At 43.1% G+C, this 25,528-nt stretch overlaps 2 protein-coding genes across 2 annotated transcripts in view; both read left to right on the top strand.

Moving 5' to 3' along the window:
- Positions 1 to 15,060, top strand: part of BTK (Bruton tyrosine kinase) — a 29,640-nt gene extending 14,580 nt beyond the window's left edge. The window contains exons 6-19 of the mRNA XM_059051083.2: positions 4,261 to 4,389; positions 4,704 to 4,771; positions 5,614 to 5,801; positions 6,218 to 6,280; positions 6,872 to 6,926; positions 7,217 to 7,296; positions 7,476 to 7,603; positions 8,422 to 8,496; positions 8,993 to 9,164; positions 9,668 to 9,884; positions 10,941 to 11,005; positions 11,614 to 11,732; positions 12,242 to 12,399; positions 14,535 to 15,060. Coding sequence (XP_058907066.1) covers positions 4,261 to 4,389; positions 4,704 to 4,771; positions 5,614 to 5,801; positions 6,218 to 6,280; positions 6,872 to 6,926; positions 7,217 to 7,296; positions 7,476 to 7,603; positions 8,422 to 8,496; positions 8,993 to 9,164; positions 9,668 to 9,884; positions 10,941 to 11,005; positions 11,614 to 11,732; positions 12,242 to 12,399; positions 14,535 to 14,606 — 1,589 coding nt within the window. The 3' untranslated portion in view covers positions 14,607 to 15,060. The remainder of the gene's footprint in view (positions 1 to 4,260; positions 4,390 to 4,703; positions 4,772 to 5,613; positions 5,802 to 6,217; positions 6,281 to 6,871; positions 6,927 to 7,216; positions 7,297 to 7,475; positions 7,604 to 8,421; positions 8,497 to 8,992; positions 9,165 to 9,667; positions 9,885 to 10,940; positions 11,006 to 11,613; positions 11,733 to 12,241; positions 12,400 to 14,534) is intronic.
- A 638-nt stretch (positions 15,061 to 15,698) lies between these two features.
- TIMM8A (translocase of inner mitochondrial membrane 8A) lies at positions 15,699 to 18,460 on the top strand. The gene is made up of 2 exons (XM_059051081.2): positions 15,699 to 15,944; positions 17,391 to 18,460. The coding sequence occupies exons 1-2, from the start codon at positions 15,813 to 15,815 to the stop codon at positions 17,550 to 17,552; spliced, it is 294 nt and encodes a 97-aa protein (XP_058907064.1). The 5' UTR covers positions 15,699 to 15,812; the 3' UTR covers positions 17,553 to 18,460.
- The last annotated feature ends 7,068 nt before the right edge of the window (positions 18,461 to 25,528 follow it).

A 25,528-nucleotide genomic window follows, 5' to 3' on the forward strand; every position in this document is an offset into this window, starting at 1 on the left:
TGTATATATAGCCACATGTCAAGTGACTGAGAGATTAACTGGTTGAGTTGACATCAGGAAAGGCTGCCTAGAGAAACAGGAAGGATGGCAGACTGATAACGGCATGGTTGGGTTATTGCGTGACAGCCCTTTGTCTTAATAAACATTTAGACTCTGATATGCAGTGGCTGACTACACCAGCTTTGTTCACTCCCTTGAATGTAAGTCTGGCTAACATAAAAATCATCAAACCTTTCAAGCTGATAGAGGAGAGGAGAAAGAGATGTGTCATTTACTTTGTTTTTTCTATGTGCCAGACACCAAGCTAGACACCTTGTATTTATTATCTCATTTAACTCTCACAGCAACCTTGGGCTAAAAACAGCAACTAACACTTAATGAGCACTAACTCTGTACCAGGCTCTGTGCCAAGTGCTTCAAACGGACTAGCACATTTAATCCTCACAGTAAGCTTATTAAGTATGTATTATTCCCCTATTTACAGATGAGGGAACTGAAGCTCAAAGAGGTTAAGTAAGTTGCTCAAGGGCACATAGCTAGTGAGTGGTGGAGCCTGGGTTCTTACTACACCCCTAGGTCTGTTTGACTCCAAAGCCTAAGCTCATTGCATATTTTTGTGCTGCTTGGTTCTCAAGCCCAGAAATTGCACCTGTAGTTGGCTGCAAGATATTTTAGAGTAAGGCCATGTGAAGATTACAAATAGGTGATATCTTGCACTACACAGTTCAGTTCTTGACATGTTTTGAAGTAAGAGGTCGGCTTTAGCCCTGGGGGTACAAAATGAACAAACACTTCAGTAATGCTTATAATGATCCAGGATCTTCTCTAAATTCTTTACATATATTAACTCATTTCTTCTTCATGTCAACCACATGAGGCAGTTATTCTCACCATCCCCATTTTAGAGATGAGAAAACAGAGGTATTAGAGAGGTTAAATAACTGGCCCAAAGGCACTCAGTTAGTAAGTGGCAAGGTCAGGCTTTGAACTCAGACTCTGGAGTCTGTACTCTAAATCAAGATGCTACCTCCAATGGGCTTCCCTGGTGGCACAGTGGTTGAGAGTCCGCCTGCCGATGCAGGGGACGCGGGTTCGTGCCCCGGTCCGGGAGGATCCCACATGCCACAGAGCAGCTGGGCCCGTGAGCCATGGCTGCTGGGCCTGCTCGTCCGCGTACGGAGCCTGTGCTCCGCGGCGGGAGAGGCAACAGCAGTGAGAGGTCCGCAAAAAGAAAAAAAAAAAAAAAAAGATGCTACCTCCAAGGCAGAGAAATACACACAGAGCTCCAGAGGGCATATATATTTGTACTTCTTTGGTTCTCTCCACAGTGCCTCATAAATTGCCTTGCACACAGAAAGGGACCAACAAATAGGTGTGTTAATTGACTTTTCTGCACGAGTAAACAACTACCACCACCTTGGGATCCACATTGATGGACAGCTAGGATTTAGTTTGGAAATAGGGGAAGGTGGGACATACTAGCTGAGGGAGAAACCAGTTGTAGGTTAGCCAAAAAAATATTTATTGAGTGCCCACTCTAGTGATGTTATCCCACTCTGAGGTAAAATGCACCAATTGGAAATCACTAACATGAAAAGGGGACCTCATGGTATACTGGCTACCTCTGTAGTGGTATTGGCTGTGAAGAGGCATGAGGGAGCCTTCTGAGGTGCTGGATCTGAGTGGTGGTTAAATGGTTGCACACAAATGTGGTTAGCTGGATATCTTAGATTGTACATTTTATTATATGTAAGTTATACTTCAATTTAAAAAGTAGGGCCTCAGGTACCTCATATTGAGCTGCCATCTTTTTTCAGTGGTACTTTCCATTCAAAGTTTATACTCCTGAGGTCTTAGCCCTGGGCTCTCTCCTTCCACTTCCTTGAACGTGGCAGTGAGCACTTTAATGTTACAGCACCACAGATATTTGTCTACATTCACTCTAGACCCTTCATTTGGTCAAGCTCAATAGAGCCTATCCTAACTGCAGCTTCAAAAATAAGCAAATGACCCGATTCATTCATTCCCCAAACAGAATTTTAGCCATTATCCTGAAGAAAATGAATATGAGAGGTCAACCCATCAAGTACTTGGAATGTGCATCAACCATTAGTGCTTCCCAGATAGGGCTGGCCCCATGCATTGGTGAAGTAAGCAGTTTTCTCCTAGTCCTCCCACTAGGACGCTGTCATAGTCAGCTTGGGCTACCATAACAAAACATCATAGACCAGGTGACCTAAACAACAAACATTGATTTCTCACAGTTCTGGAAGCTGGGGAGTCCAAGATCAAGGTGTTGGCCAATTTAGTTCCTGGTGAGAACTCTCTACCTGGCTTGCAGACCGGTCACTTTCTCACTGTGTTCTCACATGGCAGAGAGAAAGAATTTCGCTCTAGTGTCTTCTTCTAAGGGCACTAATCCCAACATGAGGGCTCCACTCTCATGACTTAATTACCTCCCTAAGTCCCCACCTCCTAATATCATCGCACTGGGAGGGCTTCATTATATGAATTTTGGGGGACACAAACATTCAGTTTGTAATAGACACTCTGCTTTTGCAATTCTTTCCTAAGTAGCTGGAAATACCAGCGCTGCGTTAACCAACAAAAGAAGAAGTGCCATCTTCGAGGGACCTCTTAATTATTTAGGAATGTAGGGTGGGTTCATAATGAGTGTGCTGGAGGTAGGCGGGCAGGAAGCCCTATAGCCTCTCATTAGCATATTAGCATAGCTTAACTTATCAGAGCAGCTAGTTGTTGATTAACAGTTTTTGAATTGTCTACTGGTGCCCAAGCCTGCACCCAAGAATCTTCAAATCCCTGGATGATGGTAGTGGCATGGGGCGGGGAAGGGCAGAGGGTGGGAACAATGAGTTCTGGCTGGGAGGAGTACCTAGAACATTGTTCAGAATTGCCAGTGCCTGATAATAATAAAAGTCAGACAGACTTTTGCTTGGTTTTATTATTTTAAAGTTCTCTACAGATGACGTAGCCCCCTATAGCCTGCACCCCATCTGAACAGCTCCCACCACCCTGCATCTGGTACAATGGTGAAGGGGTATGCTGAAAAAGTGAGGGGTGAGGGTGGGCAGGGTAGACTCGTTAGAAGCCTTCAAATCCATGTTTAGAAAAGCATCAAGATAGCACTTTAAAAAAAAAGATGGCACTTTTTGTTCATTTGCCTATAAAATGCATCTGGCCACTGGTAGCTTCTAGGCCTCCCCCAAGGTCTTAAGTGAGTGGAGTGTGACTAGCAAGCTCTTAAAGACTTAAGTTGGTCTCTACAGAGGAAGGTTTTATTTTGTTTTTGTTTTTATCTTTAAAAAAAGTTATGCAGAGCTTTTTAGCATCAAATTCTGAAATGTGTATGTCCTCAAATATGCATATTCTTAGACCGGCCTAGGTCTTTGCCCCAGTGCTAGCTAGTGTCAATTATATCATTTGTCTTTGCTTTTCTGTTATCTGGCAACATGATCCCAGGATGACTTGTCTAATTGACTTCCGGTTAAGATTCTTGCAATGCCACAGTATTAAAAACTGTAAAACTAATTCCTCTTATCTGCAAATCTCTCATCCTGAGAGATCTTTTGGGCCTCACAACCCTGTGAGGGAAATGGAACTGTTGTGTTTATCTCTCACAATGAGCTCAACCTACCTCAGTGGCCCTAGGAAGACTGAACTATGTTTATTCTAGAGGCAGAATCATCTTCATTTGATCCTGAGCTCTGCTCTGTTGACTGTTCTATGAACACAGAAAGTGTGAGGCAGAAATTCTCACAAAGACAAAGATCTCTAAAAGATCACTCCAGGAGCTGGGACATTGGTATATTGAGAGCCGGAGTGAGAATCTGGCTTGTCACATTGTTTCCCTTATCTGGAAAAGACCACCATAGTCAACACCTGCCTTACAGCAAGATTGTAATGGCTACCGGAAAAACATAGATAATATTTTTGTTCTGGGGCTCTGGAGAATCAGATAGTCTTATCACTTTGGTCACCGGTTGGGAGATAGTCATCATAACAGACCACTGAAGAGAACTGTACAGGAACTCTCTGGGGACAAGCATGTGAGCCAACTGGTCCTGTGTCTGCTTCCCTTCAGGGTGGCTGAGGAAGGGGCATTTGTTTGAAGCTCACTACTAAACTCAAGGAGGAAAACATGCCTATGGTGACTTCTCCCACATGTCAGATGTGACCTCTTCTCTCTCTCTCTCTCTCTCTCTCTCTCTCTCTCTCTCTCTCTCTTCTCTCCTGTTACAGTAATCCGGTACAACAGTGATCTGGTACAGAAATACCACCCTTGCTTCTGGATCGATGGGCAGTATCTCTGCTGCTCTCAGACAGCCAAAAATGCTATGGGCTGCCAAATTTTGGAGAACAGGAATGGAAGTAAGAGATCTGATCAATATAATTTCTCCCTCCTTTGACTATCCATCACTTTCTCAGGGCTCTATCAAACCCAGGTTTGTACATTTTGGCCAGTGCACAAAGGAGGGTGGGAGAGGGGATTAGTGGGGGCCAAAATTCAGCTGGTGCTCTGCTCTTCCAGCTGGGTGACCTAGCATGGGGCTGTACCATTCCAGACTTTTCCTAACTTACGTAACATCAATGAGTACAAGAGTAAATTTCCTGACCAAACCTGTCCCTGGGCCCTTTCTGAAGATGCACTCTGTATCTATCGTCACTGGTTTCTCACTTTGCAGGCTTAAAACCTGGGAGTTCCCACCGAAAGACGAAAAAGCCTCTTCCTCCCACACCTGAGGAGGACCAGGTATACAGGGAAATTTGGTGCTGCTACTGTTTAAATTGAAACTTACAATCACACCCTGAAAACAGACCAAAGTCTTAGAATTCTCCCTGGGATTTGGCAGTGTAAATTGGTATTCTTGCTGAGACAGGAGCTTTGTCCTTCTAATTAGGACTTCCTCTTCACTGGAGAGATAGAGGGCTAGTAGGAAGCTCTTGGCAACCATTTAATCCGATCACCTGTTTAAAACAAAACAAAGACTGATTTTTTAAATGAAAAAAATATTTTCAAACATAAAGTTGAAAAATTTTAATAGTGAATATCCATATACCCAATATCTTTATTTTATCACTATTATATTACTTTAAAACTTGATTTTGGGGGTTACTTTTTGAGGTCTAGAAAGCCCTTTCTCATACATTGTAAGTAAGCAAGGCAGGAATTATTATACTCATTTTACAAACTAAGAAGATTCAGAGCCACTTAGTAGGTCCATGTACTAGTTTAGTGCCAAGAAGCTTTCCCGATTATGGCTGTACATGTTTTTTGTCCAGGAAGTTTAAAAATACTGATGCCTGGGTCCAGCCCTCAGAGATTTTGACGTAATTGGTCTTTGAAACTGCTTAGGTGTCAGGATTGTTAACCACCTGCTAGATGGTTCTGATGTGCATTCCAGGCTGAGAGCCCCTGCATGGGTGCTTAAAACTGGTTGTCAAATGAATGCTGGATAAACCTTTTATTTTGCCTGATTTGGGTTAGAACAGTGTCTCCAGTAAGCCAGGGAGTTGGGGAAGAACAGGAGAGTGCTTCATATCTAGCCAACATCTAGCCAACCCCACCCCTACTTTTTCCTCTTAACAACACAGATCTTAAAAAAGCCACTGCCCCCTGAGCCAACAGCAGCACCTGTCTCGACAAGTGAGCTGAAAAAAGTTGTAGCCCTTTATGACTACATGCCAATGAATGCAAATGATCTACAGCTGCGGAAGGGCGAGGAGTATTTTATCCTGGAGGAGAGCAACTTACCCTGGTGGCGAGCCCAGGATAAAAATGGGTGAGTCCACGCCTGCCCTTCCTGAGCCTTGTGCCCGCCTACTCTATACACACGCAAAGTCCTGCAGCATAATTCCCCTACTCAGTATCCTGATCAGAAATTGTTCTTCCCACACCAAAAGGAATATGCTCTCCCTCCAAGTGCTTCTCAGAGGGCAGCTCTACACGTGGCCACCTCTGAGCCTGTAGAGTCTGGCCCACGCGTTGTCAAGCACATGTAATCCATGCTGCATGTGCAGAAGCTACACACTTCACTGGCCTAGCCATGCATTGGCAACATGATTCTCTTTGAGGGAGGGGCATTTTATATAGCTCCATTCGAGATTGGTTCTGAGCCCAAGGATACAGGGCATCCAAATCGGTCTCTCACCCAGAATGGGAAGTGCTGGATGATCTATCACGTTGTCTCCTCTACAGGCAGGAAGGCTACATCCCTAGTAACTATGTAACCGAGGCAGAGGACTCCATAGAAATGTATGAGTGAGTATGCTTATGTTCTTAGTGCACAATCTTCCCAGAGGAACTAAATATAGTATAAACTTTTTTTATACTTTCAACAAAATTTTGATTTCAAGATACCTATTAAAATCAGTGTCAACTGGGTCAAATGATGCCACTTAAGTTAGTGCCTCTGTCTTACCTTCATCCCAAACACCCTGTTGATGAAAGCTGGAGAGGTCACCACACCCCCTCCTCCCCCCAACTCCAGAAGAACCACACTAAGACAACCTGATAGGAAACATTTGAAAAGGTGAAAATGGCAAACTTCTGTGGATATGCTTTCTCCCTAATCATGGAAGTGGGTTGTCCTTGAAGGCCCTGTCCCTGATCCCTTCCCTGCAACCTTCTGCCACCTGCCTTTGCCCTCTACTCTCCATTTCCATGATTCTTCAGTGCCAAGCACGCTTTGGGAAAGGGATGTAGCATGCTACACACATGATAAGACACTCAGTAAATAGAGGTTGAGTGAATTGACTGACTCACTGGCATGGATGAACCACAGATAGCACTTTAATCTCTGAGGCACTTACACCATGGCCTAGGAGCCACACAAGCACTCTCTCTTTACAGATGGTATTCCAAACACATGACTCGGAGTCAAGCTGAGCAACTGCTAAAGCAAGAGGTAAGTATGTGACCACAAGCAAATGGCATTCTCCTTGCACAGCAAGCAAGGATCCCGAATTGTGGGCTTGCTGCTGTCCGCCATCTCCAGGCAAAGCGGTGTCAACGCTGTCATTTTATGGGGTCCCAATTATACTTTTCACTGTCAAAAGCAATGAGGCTACAGCTCAAACATGGAACTTGGCAGTGAAATCAAGTCTTCTATAATATTTTCTCTCGGGTTTGGGCAGGTGGGATGCAGGTGTGAGCACCACTTCCTCCTGACGGTCAGCTTCTTTTTCATCGTTTCAGGGGAAAGAAGGAGGCTTCATTGTTAGAGACTCCAGCAAAGCTGGAAAATATACTGTGTCTGTGTTTGCCAAATCTACAGGGTAAGTGTTATTGTTTCAAGGCCCTGGGGACAAAGGACAGGGGTGCCCAACCAACAGTTCCTTAATGAAGTGCTCCTCTCACATCCTCTGTCACTTAAACTCAAAACTCATCTCACTTCACTTCTTGGGTCCTTTGGACCCTTGTTCCCAAGTTGCTGACTCAGCGTCCACTTCTTCAGGGAACCTCAAGGGGTGATACGCCATTATGTTGTGTGTTCCACACCTCAGAGCCAGTATTACCTGGCTGAGAAGCACCTTTTCAGCACCATCCCTGAGCTCATTAACTACCATCAGCATAACTCTGCAGGTAAGTACCAAGGGAATCAGAGAAGAAGGATGTGACAAGTACCAGGAGAAGCAATTTAGGACAAGGTGGTTAGGGGAAGAATAAGCCTCACAGGGTAATGGGAATTAGCTGTGAAAATAAACCCCTGTGATGCTGGGTCGAGGTCAAGTGAAGAGGTGGTCAAAGGCAGACCTTATGCCCAGTAGGGATTGACTTCTTATTTGGTGATTGATGCTCAGTGCTAAGGAAAGACATAAAGGAGACTGGTAATTAATCAATCAGCAATATTCATTGTGTTCCTGGTGTGTACTCAGCAATTTTCTTGTTACTAGAAAACACACGAAAACTGTTAGTTGAAGTCCTTGCCCTCAAAGGGCATACAGGCTCAAAAACATCAGAAGAGAGTTTCTAAGCAGTGTAGACATTCTAAAATCTGGGAGATTGGTAAGAGCACGAATACATGGGAAAAACTTCATCAAGAAGGCTTGCTGCTGTCCACCATGTCTAGGCAAGGCAGTATCAAGGCTGTCATTTTATGTGGTCCCAATTACACTTTTCAGTATCAAAAGCAGAAGTAGGATGTGAGTTAAGGCTAGGCTGGGAGGTGGGGATATATTTAGCTGGGGTGTATATTTCAGTTAGCATTCTCTCTTTCTTGTCCCTGAAAAACATCTGTAAGAGGAGAAACTTCCAGAAAAATTCGGGTTCATGGAGATCTTCTGGGATTCAAAATGTACTAGAAAGATGAACACTGGAAGCGTGAGGCTTTAAGTGAGGGTGTGTGAGGCATCTCACCCCCTGCTCTGCACCAGCAGAATGACTCTCTTTGTATGTTTCAGGACTCATATCTAGGCTCAAATATCCAGTGTCTCAACAAAACAAGAATGCGCCTTCCACTGCAGGCCTGGGCTATGGTAACTGATTATTTCTGTAGGGTAGGGTGGACCGGCCAGTTGGAAGGACTACGTCTGGCAGACCCAACCAGACCTTGCCTCTCAATCATCCTTGCAGCACACTGTTCTATCCCAGCTGCTGCAAGGAAGGTTAAGATGGAGCCAGACCAAAGTTATCTAATGATTTTCCTCCCTCTGGTGGCTCCTACTGGGACTGCAAAAACATAGATTCATAAAGGGATTTTTTTTTTAATTGTGGGGAAAAATCATAAAGGGATTTTAAGAGGATGTCTAGTTTATCTTCTTGCTTTATGTCTGACTTGTACCTAAATTCCCACACTCCTCCAATCAGTAATCCCCTGTCCCTGAGATTTATCTGAGCAAAGACGGATTAGTACCCCTTAGAATTTCCCTTTTACTGCTTGTCTATTTCTACCCCCAGTAGGGATTCTTATCTATTGTAGAAATTATACATGCATGACTCCCAAATAATCACATCAAGGCTTTGTTGTTATAGGATCATGGGAAATCGATCCAAAGGACCTGACCTTCTTGAAGGAGCTGGGGACTGGACAATTTGGAGTAGTGAAGTATGGGAAATGGAGGGGCCAGTATGAAGTGGCCGTCAAGATGATCAAAGAAGGCTCCATGTCTGAGGATGAGTTCATTGAAGAAGCCAAAGTCATGATGTGAGTTACAGTCCAAACTCAACTCTCCATCCAGTCTAGGAATTACCAGGATGGTTCCCACTGGGGTTTAAGGTGATTTATAGTAAGAGAGATTTGGGACCATGGCCTGAGGTCAAACTTTGATTGGTGGGAGTAACTGCTAAGGTAGTCATTTCTCTTAGATATTGGTGGAGAGTAGTATTGATCATGGGCGTGAACCATCTCAGTAGCATTTGGGGGTAAATGTAGAAAATGAGACTTTCAAAAGGAAGACATTCTGATGTAGCCTTAGTGTTCATTCAGCCCTGGGCTTGTTTCCTGTTCTATTGATGGACTCCAAATCCTGGCTCACCCTCATATATTAGGCACTTTTGGAGTTTAGGGTAGGAAGGAGGAGCATCAACTTGTTATTTTGGTCCCTCATCTGACACTCTACTCCCAGGCCAACTCCTTTCTTCCTCGGCTCCTTTCTGAATAGTATTCAGAGCCAGAAAGGGAGGACTGGTTCACTGCCTTTCCTGTAGGAATCTGTCCCATGAGAAACTGGTGCAGTTGTATGGCGTCTGCACTAAACAACGCCCCATCTTCATCATCACTGAGTACATGGCCAATGGCTGCCTCCTGAACTACCTGAGGGAGATGCGCCACCGCTTCCAGACTCAGCAGCTGCTGGAGATGTGCAAGGATGTCTGTGAAGCCATGGAATACCTGGAGTCAAAGCAGTTCCTCCACCGGGACCTGGTAGGACCTCAGAAGGATTGGCCTGGGTCCGAGAGCTGAAGGGGTGGAAGTAGCAAAGGAAGACCTATCACACATGGCTGAGGAGGGTGGCTGGAGCCATCATTTCAGTTTTATCTAGAAAACACTATAAGTTTGGTGAGCCTCTGCCCCAGTGGTCAGCCAGTCAAAGATCTCCGGCCTCAACACCACAAGTTCTGCCATGGTGGGAGCTAGAGCACACACTCCCAGCCCCCTACCATGACAAGGAAATGGTGGGGTCCTTCAAGGGGAGAAGCGCAGCCCTGCTTCCTGATGAGACTGCTCTTAGCACAGAACCATCATTTTGATTATATCAGAGTCACAAACTGGGGGTCTTTTGGTGCATTTGGTTTTTTTTAAAATGTTATATATTAGTTAGCAAACACTTAAAAACATTTCTCATTAAGGAACTGAATTTCCAGCTTCTCTTGAAAATCTAGACCATCTTGTAACACCAGGCCCACATTCTCATAGGCCATGCTAACAGTTGGCTGGAGCTGACACCTATGAAAATGTGGGCCTGGTGTTACAATATGGTCTAGCTGATTACAGGAATGTGTCTGGCCTCCTTTAGACCAGACACTTTCCTGACACCTCCATCCACCCACTTCACTCTGTCACTTCACCTGCCTGGCCTCTGGAGGCATCTGAGTTTGGGTCCCTGTTTATTTCAGCCAGGCCAAGGCTCAAATATCCCGAGTCCCACTGGTAGAAAGCAGAAAACAAAACACATTTGCCTTCTGTTCTCCCTTAACTCTCTCGGCATTTCAATGCAGGAAGGGTTGTCGTGGAATTGCCAATGTGAGTGAAATCATTCTGCAAGTTCTCAGTGCTTTACTTATGACTACAGGGGTTGCTCTATATGTGGTGGAAGTGCATCAAAATTTCTCAGTGGCATCAACTGACTCCTGTTAGTTGGGAAGGTGTCTCTATGTGAAGATGAGGCTTCCCTGGCTTCACTCCCCTGGTGGGCAGAAGTTTTGTGCCTTTAACCTGTATGCCAGGGACAGAGTCTCACTGGTATGTGTTGCACTACAGGCGGCCCGAAACTGTTTGGTAAATGATCAAGGAGTTGTTAAAGTATCTGACTTCGGCCTGTCCAGGTGAGTGTGCCTTTTTCATCTTTCCCTCTAAAAGTAAAAATGGCACGGTACAAACATGAGGTGACACTGTAATTTTTAATCCTCTCACTTTCCCCCCTAATTCTAGTCTTTTCCACCATCTTTCTATACCTTTACTTTCTCTGAATGGTTTAAGTCACTTTTCACCTCTTGTTTTATTGTTATATCCCTCTCTTCTCCTTTCTCCTTTGCTCTTTTTTTAAAAGCTAATTTCCCCAATACTTTATGTTGATCTGTTAATCCTGTTGACTTTACTCCATGTCTCATTCTTTCCTAATCAGTCTAATTCCCACTGACAACTGCAGAATAGAAGGAAGGAAAGGACAAGAAAAGAGAGGAAAGAAGGCTAGAGAAGAGGAAGAGAGTACCTATTAGATCTTATTTCACTTCATCCTTGCTGTAACCATATTGTCAACCAGGAAAGCTAAATCGGATATGAAAACAGGAATCTGTTAGAAATAACATTTGTAAAAGACACTGGTTGGCCTGTAGGCGTATATTTGTGCAACTTTTGTGGCTGTGCCAAGAAAATTTAAGCAAATATTAAGCTCTCCAAATTCAAACAGTAACAAGTCCTGAATCCTTTGCAGGTATGTTCTGGATGATGAATACACAAGCTCAGTAGGCTCCAAATTTCCAGTCCGGTGGTCTCCACCAGAAGTTCTTATGTATAGCAAGTTCAGCAGCAAATCTGACATTTGGGCTTTTGGTGAGTAGATAAGATCACATGGATTATACAGCTCAAAGGAAAAGGAACACAGTGGGGGAAATTCACACTCTGCAACCTGCACAGAGAGACTGTTATTTGTTCTTGCTTTCATTCATCTAATTCTTAGGGAGTCAGGCACCACAGAGGTTTCTGGGGATTAAAAACAGTAAACTAGACACAATTCCTGCCTTCTTAGAACTTAGAATATATTGAGGGAAACAAACAATTCATTCAGTATGCCACAGCTTCTGAATACTGATTATGTACCAGGGACTCTGCCAGACCCTATAACTATAAAGACTAATAAGATGCTGTCTCTCTCCTAAAGGACTAATAGTCAAGGGCAACCCTGATAACCCTCCAGTGTACTCAGTACTATAGCAGAAGTTTGAACAAAACGAAAAAAAGCACAGAGGGGGGAACCAGATGTATGTAATGTTTGAGGTTGATTTAGGAAGACTAGGATCCCTACTACCCAGAAACAACACATTTTTTTTTTCATTTTCTAGGGGTGCTGATGTGGGAAATTTACTCTCTGGGGAAGATGCCATATGAAAGATTTACTAACAGTGAAACAGCTGAACATATTGCCCAAGGCCTACGTCTCTACCGGCCTCATCTCGCTTCAGAGAGGGTATATAGCATCATGTATAGCTGCTGGCATGAGGTAAGTGTTTTATTGGGACCTCAAATTATTTCCTTGAACCTACTTTCCCATTTATCTGGCCAAGCACCCCGGCCCCACTCTCCCAGGCCACATAGCAGCTGGGTACATACCGATAGCTGTGCACATTCTTGGATCCTGGCCTACATCCCAATCCTTTTACAGCCAGAAGTTTTTCCAGGCCCATTCCAATTCTCACTAGAGTATCATTAGCAGAACCCAATACCAACTCGGCTTTAGGGAGAGGGGTGTTGTGGGGCCATGTCACCTAGCATAAGCAGGCAGCCAAAGGCACTCAGACAAGTTTATGGACATTAAAAAAGAAAAGTCATTAAAATCTGTGTTCATTCCTTTGGGAGTCATTGGCCCTTTCTTCTACTTTACTAACTGCACATCTTTTCTGGCTGTGGTCCTAAATGAGATTTGTTTTAAAACCCTAAGGCCTGAAAGGAAACTAAAATAGGTAGTGCTCATGTTTTTTTTTTTTTATAAATATAGTGCATTACGGGATATGTGGGTAGATGTGGTATTTTGAAAATAAAGAGCCTGTCCCACTATTAAAATGCTTTGCTGCTTTCACCTTGGGTTCTTCCAGGGGTGCCTTCTCCACTTTCAGTAGATCCTTGGCAACCTTAATTTGGCAACCTAAATGTCTAGTAGGAAATGAGTGCTCACCTCTCAGTTCTGCCCCACGAGAAACAGGGAAAGACAGACAGTATTCAACAAGCATATATGTGAACCTGGAGCCATCTCTGTGGGGTGAAAAGTAGGCATTTGGATCAGAACATGGCTCCTTTCCCTTCAACAAATCACTGAGGTCACAAAGAAAGTGTGGAGAAAGGAAAAACCCCTAGGAGCCATTTCCCTTCTCTCCCGTGCCAAGCAGGATTAAGGGTGATTGACTATGCTCCCTCCCAACTAGGACATCCTCACTCTGCTAGTTAAGTATTTCAGACAGGCACTTTCTCCACAGCCTGTTTAAAGCAGTAGTCATGAAACTGGATTCACATCGGAATCCCTGGGAAACTTTTTTAAAAATAACTTTTATTGTCTATTTTACTCCTACTGTTATTTTAAATTTATTTTTGGCCGTGTTGGGTCTTCGTTTCTGTTCGAGGGCTTTCTCTAGTTGCGGCAAGCGGGGGCCACTCTTCATCGTGTTGCATGGGCCTCTCACTGTCGTGGCCTCTCGTTGCGGAGCACAGGCTCCAGATGTGCAGGCTCGGTAGCTGTGGCTCACGGGCCCAGTTGCTCCGTGGCATGTGGGATCTTCCCAGACCAGGGCTCTATCCCATATCCCCTGCATTGGCAGGCAGATTCTCAACCACTGTGCCACCAGGGAAGCCCTCTGGGAAACTCTTAAAACTGCAGATGACTGGGCCTTATCTCCAGAGATTCTGATTAGGTATGTCTAGAGTGGGACTCGGGTATGTCTTTTTAAACCTCCCAGGAAATTCTGATACTCAGCTAGGTTTGAGAATCACTGATTCAAAGGAACAAGAAATTGATGACTTTTTGGTTCTGATGGATTGAGACCTCTCTTGCATGAATATGCCCTGAGTCACTAAATACCTCAGGGGCTTATGGACCACTGGCTATCACAAAAGGCCTTAGTCTGGAGGCCAGATGGTGGTAATAAGAGGTCCCAGGTGCTTAGGATCCCTACCCAGTGATGCAGCCCATGGTCTTGAAATGTTAATTCCTCTGCTAACTTTGGCTACAGGATGGTAGAAACAAGTGTATGAAACCAAACTAAAAATTATCACAGCTTATAGGATTTCAGCTCTGTCAACCACTTAAACTTCTTTGGTAGCCACTTGAGGTTCCAAAATAAGAATGCATTGGTGCACAATTATGTAATGAATTTTGCCCTTAGTTTTAATCAGTGTTTGTCAGTGGAATTTTCACATTGTCCTCACCACATTAATAACCCAAGTTACTAAAGATTTAAAGCGCACAAGGACTTTATGGAGCACTTCTATTTCTCCCCCCACCCCTTTTTTTCTTTTGGTAATCCACAGGGTATGCTACTGGGCATATAGCATAAACTTCATAAACACTTGCTGTTTACTCACTGTGTTTCCCTTGAATTTTGGACTCTAGTCCACTATAACACTCTATTTTTTCTTTGGTTTTAGAAAGCAGATGAACGTCCCACCTTCAAAATTCTCCTGAGCAACATTCTAGATGTCATGGATGAAGAATCCTGAGCTCACCAATAAGCTTCTTGGTTCTACTCCTCTACTCCACAAGCCCCAATTTCACTTTCTTTGAGGAAATCCCAGGCTTACAGGCCCTGGAGCCTTTGTGCTCTTGCTGAATACACAAAGGCCCCTCTCCACATCTAGGAATGCCTTTCTATCTCTTCCCTTGGATAGTACCTTCTGAGCAAAGGCCAAGGAATTATTGTGCCTGGTATTTCCCCCCAGAGAGGAAATTTCCCAAGAGTATTAAAACAGACTGAATTTGGGATGGAAACATTTTTGCGGAGGAAGGGAATGTAAATAGCCTCACAATGGGTCCAACTGTTCTTTGGGTAGGCAACAGAGCTTGCAGGGAGGGAGGTAGAATTTGGCAGGAATAAAATGGTGTCATAAAAATGGGAGGGGAGGGTGTTTTGATAAAATAAAATTACTGGAAAGCATTAAAGTTTCTTGCTATTTCGATTAATCATGCAGCCTCTCTGAAGCGCCCTATAAAACTGCTGTGTGGCACTGGTTTGTCATATTCCTACTTGGGGAACTCCACAGGATTCTCTGCATTTAACTCCTCTGGCTCTTGGAAAATTCTGCTTCAGAATCAGAGACAGTGATCACAAACCAAAGCACACTGCCTGACACGCAGTAGGCATTAGATACAATCGGAATGAATCTGACAGTTGGAGACAAATTCTGCCAGATCCTCTTTTCGCTACCTCAGGCGGGGTAAACCCATTAAAGAACTAGAGCCAGGGGCTCAGGACAGCTAAGTGACGGGCCCAGCACTCCGGGACGAGCACTAGCTTGGCAGTGGGGAAAGCGCGGGTCAATTTGGAAGCCGGCAGGGGCGGGGCTATTGGGCCGGCCAGGAAGGGGCCACAAGGTCTGAAGTAACTTCCTTTTTTTACCTTCTTTCTTTCTTGTCTTTTTGAAATAAGGTCTTGACAGCGCATTGGCGCTGGGCGACGAGTCCTGAGAGCTCAGGGGGCAGGTGTGGCGCCGCCACGCGGTCGCGCGCTGCCAGGTGCGAGGCGCGCGGGCGGCTGGGAGGAGCGCCCAGAGCGTGGGGCGGGCCCATGCGTAGGGCCGCGCGCCGGCGCAGTGCGCTCCCCGGGCAGTCCCGGAGGCAGTGGATTGTGGTTCCGGTTCCGTCACGGAGACACGTGAAGGTCGGTGAGTTAGTGCGGAGTTTGTCTCGGCACGCGTGGCCGCGCTGGGATGGAGTCCTCCTCGTCTTCCTCCGCAGCGGGTCTGGGCTCGGTCGACCCGCAGCTGCAGCATTTCATCGAGGTAGAGACTCAGAAGCAGCGCTTCCAGCAGCTGGTGCACCAGATGACGGAACTTTGTTGGGTGAGGAGCCTGGGGCTGGGACCTGGCCACTGTACCTACTTTCCTGCCCTTGCCTCGCGCAACTCGCCACGACGCCTGGGATTCGGGGAAGGGAGAGGACCCAGCAGCACCCCTTGGTTTCCTTAGGTTCCTCAGGTCGAGCCGGAAGGGGAAAAGAGTGACTTCGCTTTTCAGAGGGCTGTCACGCCTGACCTCGGCTTTGTTAGTGCAGAGGATTGGAGATCATAGAAGACTTATGCCGTTGTCCCAACCAGCACTTTAGGCACCTAAGGTTGAAGCTGCCAGTGCTGGTCACCAAGACTGATGAGAGCCCCAAGTACTGGGATTTCATTTTTGGCACCCTGAGTCCCAGAGAATCAGTGAATCTCCTGTCCCTGCATTCTTCAGATTTTGCCTTGATTACTCAGTTGCTCTAAGCGTCCCTCGTGAGAAGTGAGTGGCTCTAGCCCACTAACGATAAAAGTGGGGTAATCTCTATCAACATACACACTTTTTTGCCTTCTTGTTGGATGGTTGTGTAATACCAAGCCGTTTCAGGTCTGAAGGTTGAGGAATTGAGTATGCCCTGTGAGGGGACTTTGGCAAAAGGGTAGAAGGCATTTATTTGCAGCTTGGGATCAAAGTGTTCTCTGGTAGCCAAAGACAGCATAACTGCCCTGCCTTGACATACAAAATTCACAGAATTCAGAGGCCAAGGATAATTTTCCTTGGAAGTGGAGAGTCTGAGGCTTGTGTACACAACAGAGAATAATGAACGAAATTCATTTGAACCATAAACTTATGGTGTTGCTGGACTCTGACCTTTAAAAAATGCTTACTCGACTCCTGTTTGCCTTGAACCAGAGTGCTTTGATTCTTGTAAAACATCTGATTCATTACATTTGGACCAGCAGGTGGTGTGGTTAAGGACTCCTTTAAGAATCTGAAAGCTGTGGGCCCTTTAGGAAAATTCATACAGTTTTCCATTCATCTTGAGAGGATTCAAGAGCCTCTGGCTTACATAGACGTTACAGAATCTCCAGGCATAGATATTCTTTTTTCCTTTGGTAGGTTTTAGTGTGTCTTAAAGGCATTTAATGCAAGCAGCATTGTAGAGTTCTAACCAAATTCAGCGAAGGGTTAACTTTCCTTGTATTTTGCTACCTATCTTGCTTTGTAATATCTCAGCTCCACCATTTTCTGGCCCCATGACTTAGGACAAAGTATCTCTGTGCCACAACTTCCGTCTTTGTAAAATGAAGATTAATAATACTATCTATTCCATAGGGTTGTTGTGAGAATTTAATGTAAGGCTGTAGAAAATTGCCACAAAGTAAGCTGCCAAATGTGAACTATTATTAACATATCAGATACTGTTTTTAGGTGAAGTTTTTCCTCTAAGCAACAAGAAGCTCTCCTTTTTTTTTGTCAAGTTCCCTTTGTGATTCTGTATCTTGTCCTGGGCAGGAAAAGTGCATGGACAAGCCTGGGCCAAAGTTGGACAGTCGGGCTGAGGCCTGTTTTGTGAACTGCGTTGAGCGCTTCATTGATACAAGCCAATTCATCTTGAATCGACTGGAACAGACCCAGAAATCCAAGCCAGTCTTCTCAGAAAGCCTTTCTGACTGACCTGAGTATTACCTCTTTGGAAAAGGAAGGTAGTTCAAGAAATGAAGAGCAGTTGATGGGATGGTTGAAGAAAAGGCTGTGGGGGGGATCGGCTCCCACCTTTGTCACTCTTGGGACATCCTGTCATCTGAGAATGAACAAAGACCAATTTCTGTGTGTGGGGGTGGTTTGAGGGTCAAATGTGTTTGGGGTTGTGTTTTTTAATGCTAATCTTGGGAAAACAATTGACAGATGAATGGAAAACTCTACTAGATGTATATTACTGTATGTGGGATGATGCTTTCCTCATAGTCCCATTAACTGCTTCCTATAATTTTAATAGTGGAACTGCTCTATAATTTGATAGTGGGACCACATAGGTAATAATCTGTTATTTATGTGGATTCCTTTCATATTTCTGGAGAGATCGATATACATCTTTGTGTCTCTCAGAAAGGGCAGCAGTGGGGGAAAGAGTAATTTGGTACTTGACTGTAAGCCTCCTTATCTAGTGTGATTATCAGTGCTGGAAAAAAATGTATGGAGTATTCATACAGTACATTTCACCTTTCTAGATTATCTCCCTCCCTTATGCTGTGATTCACTTAAATATCTATATGTAAAGTACAGTCTTGAGCTAGTACAGGTAGCCTGAGAGTCTAGAGGCCTTTAGTTAAAGGAATCTAGCCAGCGAACATAATTCTCATACTAAACTGCCACAAGGAAGGAGTTAACTTACCCTGTATGTCAAGGTCCAAAAAAAATTAAAGATGTGCCTAAATGAAAAAATAAGTTATAAAGATTTAGGCCAGTCAAAAACTAACAGCAGTTTCAGGTAGAGATGCATGCCTAATGTAAATCAGCATAGTTTCCATTTACTGCATTCTTTTAATCACTGAAATAAAAGCTTCTACAAGATTCAAGTCTGATTGAGAAGGCTTTCTATTCTGGTTATCACCTACACCCAGGAGAGATTTGGTGTGGGCTGGTTCCAAGGCTGAAATGTAGTCAGCCTGGGTACCTGTTCTGTGCAAATTATGGCACAGTATTCCAGGGACCCCTGACCTTTTTGTCAGAAAAGAGAACCTAGAGATGAGATGTAGAGGGAAGGAATTCAGTGCTGATAGTTAGTTCCCTGAGTGTAGTAGAAGAGATGGATTAGTGACTGGATTCCCCTTCTCTTACTTCAGATCCTAGTGGACTGGAGTATAGACCTAAAGTGGAACTACTTGTTGGGAGCCTCTAGTGCAAATCCATGAAAGTTGAGAAATACACATTTCTAGAAGCCTCAAGTCCCTGTTTAACTTCCCACCATATAGGCACTACAAGGAAATTTTTAAAACTTCTGATGAAAACACAATTCACCAAACATTTAAGTACCTACTCTGCTGGACACTGTTTTTGGTGCCAGGATTTCAGCAGTGCACAGAAACAGTCCCTGCCTGTGTGGAGCTTCTGTTTTAGTATGGGGAGACAGGCAACAAACACATCCATCTGTCAATGTAATGAGTGCCAAGGAGAAGAAGCAGAGTAAGGGTGTCAGGGAGTGTTTGTGGGGCATTGTTATTTTAGCTAAAGATGACTGGAGAAGGTCGCTTTGGGGAGGTGGCGTTTCAGCAGAGACCTGAAAGAACTAAGTGACCAAGCCACGTAGGTATCTGAAAGAAGAACGTTTCAGGTAGGGGTGACACTAAGTCCAAAGGCCCTAAGGTGGAACTGCATGCTGTGACACCAGTGTAGAGGAAAAGTCGAAGGTCAGTATGGCTGGAGTAAAATGAGTAGAATAGTAAGGAGTATGGTCAGAGACAGATGGGGGGGATGGCGGGTGGGGATGTGCTGATCATGTAGGGCGTTATAGGCCATTGTGAGGACTTGGCTTTTACCAAGCAAGATGGGGAGCCATTTGAGGGTTTTTAGCAGACAGTGATGTGATATAACTTAAGTTTTAGCAGTGCCTGGCTGCTGTTTGGATAACATGTACATGGTAAAGAAGTAGTAGTAGCAGCAGCAGAGTAGTAGGAATAATGGCATTCAAAGTCCAGGAGAAATCAGGCTTTTAGGATGGGTATCTGTTGTATACCTTGTGTCTATATGCCCGTGTTGATTCCCCCTCCTATAAAATTTAAGTGTTCATGTAACACCTCAAGTCATAAAGGAAGGATCCTTTAGTCTTTTCCATATTCTTACTCCTCCCTTTTTATTATATATTACTTATTATATTTTTTACTGTATCATTATTTCTTATTCTTCATTACCTGTTAAAGTATTCTCATTACCTTTAGACACAAACTGATATGTCTGTTTTACAAAGTATTATTGCTTGCTTAGCTAACATACATAATGAGAAAGAGGGTCTGTCAGATTCATGCAGTACGCTTGAGCACCAAGTATATTTTCGACACTACTAGGCACAGGACAAGGGGAACGAAAAAGTAGACCATTTGCCTGCATCCTCTTGGAGGTTACGTACAAGCGCAACAATTTGAGGTCTTGTTTGTTTTGTCAGCCTAAGAAATTTATTTTCAGAACCTTGATAGAAAGGGTACTGTCAGCCCTAATGACATTCAAAGTCCTCATTTCAAATCTTCAGGGTAGAAAATTCAAGACTCAATATAAAACAAAAGGATTGGATTAGCAGACTCTTCCTGAAATGAAAAGAAGCCTAAGATATAAAATATAAATACAAAGCTGCTCTGGTGGTGGAGGTGTCTGGAGGCCTGCTTGCTATTGTCTCCTGCCCATCCCTATGCACCACCTCCCCCTGGTTCCTAAGGCACTGTCTCAGGACCTCTAGGGTTTATGCAAGCATACTGTGAAAACTGGAACCAGACTATCCCTAAGGCCCCCCGCCCATGAATGAACATTAGGGGTAATGGATACAAGGAAATCAAGCAAGAACTTGATATTTATTTATGCTAACAAATCTCCAAGAGGAGTGTGAATTAAAAAACATGTCAATAAACCCCATGTAAAATAGCCTTTACATGGAAAACAATTGATGGTCCTTTTTAAACCAAGTTTTCCTTGTATCAATATCTTAGTATAAAATTTTGGCCTAGGGAGATTTTAGCCCAGAGTCCTCCCAATAGGGCTTCTTGTAAGACTCTTCATGCTCCCTCTCAGCCTCATTTTTTTGTTGTTGGCATCTTCTGGACTCAAAAGAGGTTGATAGAGAAAAGTCTGGTAACCTTCATTTTCATTCCATGGAGGAGTAAGGGTATTGTTTACATTTACTGATCTTAAGTTAAATGACAGTAGGTATGGACCAAAAGGGTTATCTCAAAAGCTATAGAGGAAAAATGGCCAAGAGCTATGGAAAGGAAACCACAGGAGGTACCACTAAAATTGTTAAGGGCCATATGCTGCCATTTCTTGAAAAGAATGGCAGAGAAGGTCATGACAGCAGTAGGGAAAAGGAAATGCTACATGGGAATGACTGCATAAGTACTGAATATATCCAAGGCCCTGTTCAGATAGTTTATCTGAATGCTTACACAAATAACAAGGCAAATCAAGAGTATCCAGCCCAGGGCTGGTTTTGTGATTGGCTTCCCTAAAATAGCTGCTCAAGGCAATGTCCAAACTTGATACCTGAGGCAGAAAGTGAGCCAACAGAAGAGCAGATGAGAATATACACCCAAGGTTACTCTGGTCATCCCGAGGTCCCACTATGAAGACAAGTAAGTGGAACTTATCACAATACACAGGGAAAAAAAGATGAATCCTGCAATAAAAGAATTGAATTACTATTTTTAGCACTTATAAGAAATGCTAAAGCTATTTGACAATTAAATCATTACATTTTTAACACGTTAACAAGTGAGCAGCATTTGAGCAGTTAGCTGTTTAATCTATGAATTAAAAGTTGTGTATCTAAAGCTATGTCTTGGAAAAATCCCTCAAAAAGGCAAAGCCTATACAATATAATTATGCTACACAGAAATACATAGAAGGGATAATTAGGATATGGCAAACCAGGATTCAGAGGTACTGACCAGGAACTCCAGATGAGCAAAAGGACCAACAGAATTTTGAGATGTATCTGCAATATAATAATAATAATAGCTATGCTTTATTGAGGGTATGCATATTGCTTGCCACACAATGTACTAAGTATTTTACATTGAATCATCTTTTTAAAAATTAACAATTCTATGTGAGAGGAGCTATTATCATATTCATTTTACAGATGGAGAAGCTGAAGCTCGGAGAAATTATTCAAGGTTACACAGCTAATAAGTTATAGGAATAGGATTTGAGCCCAGGCAGTTTGACTCCAGAGCTCATGGACTGAAATACTATACTAAACTGCCTCCTAAAGTGTTTAAAGATAGGAAGTAATGTTTCTCTAGAAGGTGGGGCCAGAATGATGGGAACATTTCATTCTAGAGATGCCATCGTAGAGTGTAAAGAGCCGGAGTTTTAGAGTTAGGCAGAACTGGGTTCAAATCTTGACTCGGCCAGTATCTGCGTGACATTAGGGAAGTCGCTTAACCTCTGATCCTCAGTTTCTTTTTTTTTTTTTTTTTTTTTTTTTTGCGGTACGTGGGCCTCTCACTGTTGTGGCCTCTCCCATTGCGGAGCACAGGCTCCGGACACGCAGGCTCGGCGGCCATGGCTCACAGGCCCAGCCGCTCCGCGGCATGTGGGATCTTCCCGGACCGGGGCACAAACCCGTGTCCCCTGCATCGGCAGGTGGACTCTCAACCACTGCGCCACCAGGGAAGCCCCCTCAGTTTCTTTATAAAAACTTAGAGGGTAATGCCTACCTCACAGGGTTGAAAAATGAGATTGCATGTAAAGTGCTTGGCACACTGTAGGTACTTTAATGTAGCTATTTATTATTATTATTATTCAGAACTGAGCATCTTTGATCATCCTGGCAGAGTTGTTGTCTGGGAGAACAAGAAAAAAGCAAGAAGTCACTTCATGAAGCTAACTAGTTGATAAAGTGGCAGAGCTAAAGGAGCATGCAATGTTAAGAAGTTTGAGTTTTATGTTGCAATCAATGGATAGCTGTTGGAGAATTTTAAAGTGGAATAATATAGTATTTGTACTTGTTTCATGACAAAAGTACTACCTGCATGTTTTAAAACTTTCAAACAATATAGAATTGCTTACGATAAATGAGAGTCCTCCCCTTACCCTCATATATGAATTTAGAAAGATCATTTTCACAGCTATATGGTAGTTGGACTAAGACTAGGAGAATAGTAAGGGTATTTCATTAGTTCAGGCAAGAGACTGGAGGATTGAATTCAGAGAGTGGAAGTGGGGATGGACAGGAGGGGACATGTTAGGAATATGAGGGAGCTGTGAGAGAAATCTGGAGTAAAGTGGAGAGGGAGTAAAATAGATTATAGGGAAAGAGGTAGGGGATAGAATAATGTGCCAGTGAGACCATGCCTTGGGATTCAAAGGGCAGCAAAAGTGACTGGGAAGAGAGGGAGATAACACAACTGATAACGTTGAACAGGCTTCAGAGAGGAAGTTACACAAATGGCCATCCCCATGGGTAACCCCTGGAATTTATTGCTGCCCTCCAATTTGAGGAACATAAGCATATCGCCAAAGTTACAAGATTACTCACAATGTTCTATAAACTTTTCACAGGAAAAGTTAGAAACAAGCCAAGAGGAAAAAAAAGATTAAAATATCATTTGAGTTTTAACACTGTATTCTGATAAGGTAAGGAGGAATGAGTAGAAAGACAAAAAGGAAAAAGAAAAAGTACGGAGGCAGGGAGTCAGCAGTACAGTCATTCCTACAGGGGGATTGGTTCCAGGACACCACCACCCCCCTGCAGATACCAAAATATGCAGGTGCTTCAGTCCCTTATATAAAATGTAGTATTTGCATATAACTTACACACATCCTGCTGTATGTATATTTTAAATCACCTCTAGATGACGTATAATGCCCAATACAATACAATGTAAGTGTCATGTAAATAGTTGCCAGAGTTCAGGAAATTAAAAGTTTTGCCCTTTGGACCTTTCTGGATTTTTTTCCGAATATTTTAAATCTGCGGTTGGTTACATCCACAGATGTGGAACCTGTGGATACAGAGGGCCTACTGTATTTGTTAAACTGTCCTTCAGACCTATAGTTATTTCCTTAAAGCTTAAACCATTTGCTACATAACATGACTGACCTGTATACTAAACCAGTATTGTTCATATTAAAAATCTCAGGTGGTCATGATATTGCTAGATGTACCTTGTCACTACAGAGGAAACATTATCAACACAGCTTAGTTGTTTTTCTCAAGAGCTATCCATCATTATGTGGTAGCATACACCACCAGGTTGAAAGAGCTGATCCCCATTTTTCAAGCACTTTCTTTTTTTTCTTTCCCTTAGGCAGGTCCCAGGGATGCTTTATTTTCTTCTTTTTTTCTTGAAGCTGCCAACACTTTGAGGTTCTTCCCATCAGATTAACTATAATTTCTAAGCACTTCTTTCTCCACAAGACAAGCATATAGGCTCTTAGCATAGTAAGGGTTTTACTTTGAATCACCATGGGAGAATAGACATGCGACAACATGCAGAATAAATACAGGGGAGTTATGAAGGTTACAGAATTTTACAAATTTCTACAGTCAACTCTGATTCATATTCCCTTCCTTACTGATACAGTGATTACCAAGACCTCTTTTGGCCTTTTTTCTTCAGTGGGCTTTCAGCTTCCCCACTTCACACAAAACTCAGAAGCGAAAAAAGAAAGGGTTATTAATTTTGTCTACATAAAAAATTATGAACAGCAAAAACTTCCATAAGCAAAGTTAAAAGAAAAACAAATGGGGAACAAATATTTGAAACTCTTCTACCAAGGACCTAATTTACTTATATAAAGGGCTCCTACAAGTCAATAATAAAAGAACAATCACTCGATAGATGGGCAAATGATATAAAGAGACAGCACAAATAAATGCAAATGGCACTTAAACATGTGAAAAGATGTTTATATTTAAGAGAAATTTTAAAACCCTGCACTGAGATATCATCTTTGGGTGCAAGGAAACAGGTACTCTTTACTGGTCAGAATGTAAATTGGTACCACCTCTATGGATAGCAGTTTAGCAATATCTACCAAATTTATAGATGTATAAACCTATTCCAGAAATCTGACTTCTAGGAACTCATCCTGCAGATAACACTCACATGTTCAAAATGAGGAACCTTTTTATATACTGATATGGAATGAGCTCCAATACATATTGTTAAATTAAAGCAGCAGTATTTAAGACACGATATGCTACCATTTGTGAAAAAGGGGGGATTAAAATACATGTACACATTTGCTTGAATAACCATAAATTATCTTTTGAAGGATATTGTTAACATTGATTGCTCGCAGGGAGAGGAACTGGGTGGTTAGAGAGTAGGAGTAGAAGGGAGACTTTTTACTATATATCTTTTCTCTATGCCTTTTGAATTATGTGACTATATTATTCAAAAATTAATATTTTTGAAAGAAAAATCAAACTCTTATTTTTATATATTCTTGTACCCAGTAGTTTGTAGATCCTCTTGGATTTTTCTTTTTTTTTAACATCTTTATTGGACTATAATTGCTTTACAATGGTGTGTTAGTTTCTGCTTTACAACAAAGTGAATCAGTTATACATATACATATGGTCCCATATCTCTTCCCTCTTGCATCTCCCTCCCTCCCACCCTCCCTATCCCACCCCTCTAGGTGGTCACAAACCACCCAGCTGATCTCCCTGTGCCATGCGGCTGCTTCCCACTAGCTATCAACCCTACGTTTGGTAGTGTATATATGTCCATGCCACTCTCTCACTTCATCACAGCTTACCATTCCCCCTCCCCATATCCTCAAGTCCATGCTCTAGTAGGTCTGTGTTTTATTCCTGTCCTACCCCTAGTCTCCTCATGACATTTTTTTTCTTAGATTCCATATATATGTGTTAGCATACGGTATTTGTTTTTCTCCTTCTGACTTACTTCACTCTGTATGACAGACTCCAGGTC

The sequence above is a fragment of the Kogia breviceps genome, chromosome X, assembly GCF_026419965.1.
Source record: "Kogia breviceps isolate mKogBre1 chromosome X, mKogBre1 haplotype 1, whole genome shotgun sequence".
NCBI lineage: Eukaryota > Metazoa > Chordata > Mammalia > Artiodactyla > Physeteridae > Kogia > Kogia breviceps.

Excerpts from the sequence above, each read along its gene's own strand:
- TIMM8A (XM_059051081.2), top strand. The coding sequence starts at position 15,813 with ATGGAGTCCTCCTCGTCTTCCTCCGCAGCGGGTCTGGGCTCGGTCGAC. Across the intron at positions 15,945-17,390 it reads AGATGACGGAACTTTGTTGG|GAAAAGTGCATGGACAAGCC; the intron begins GTGAGGAGCCTG and ends TGTCCTGGGCAG.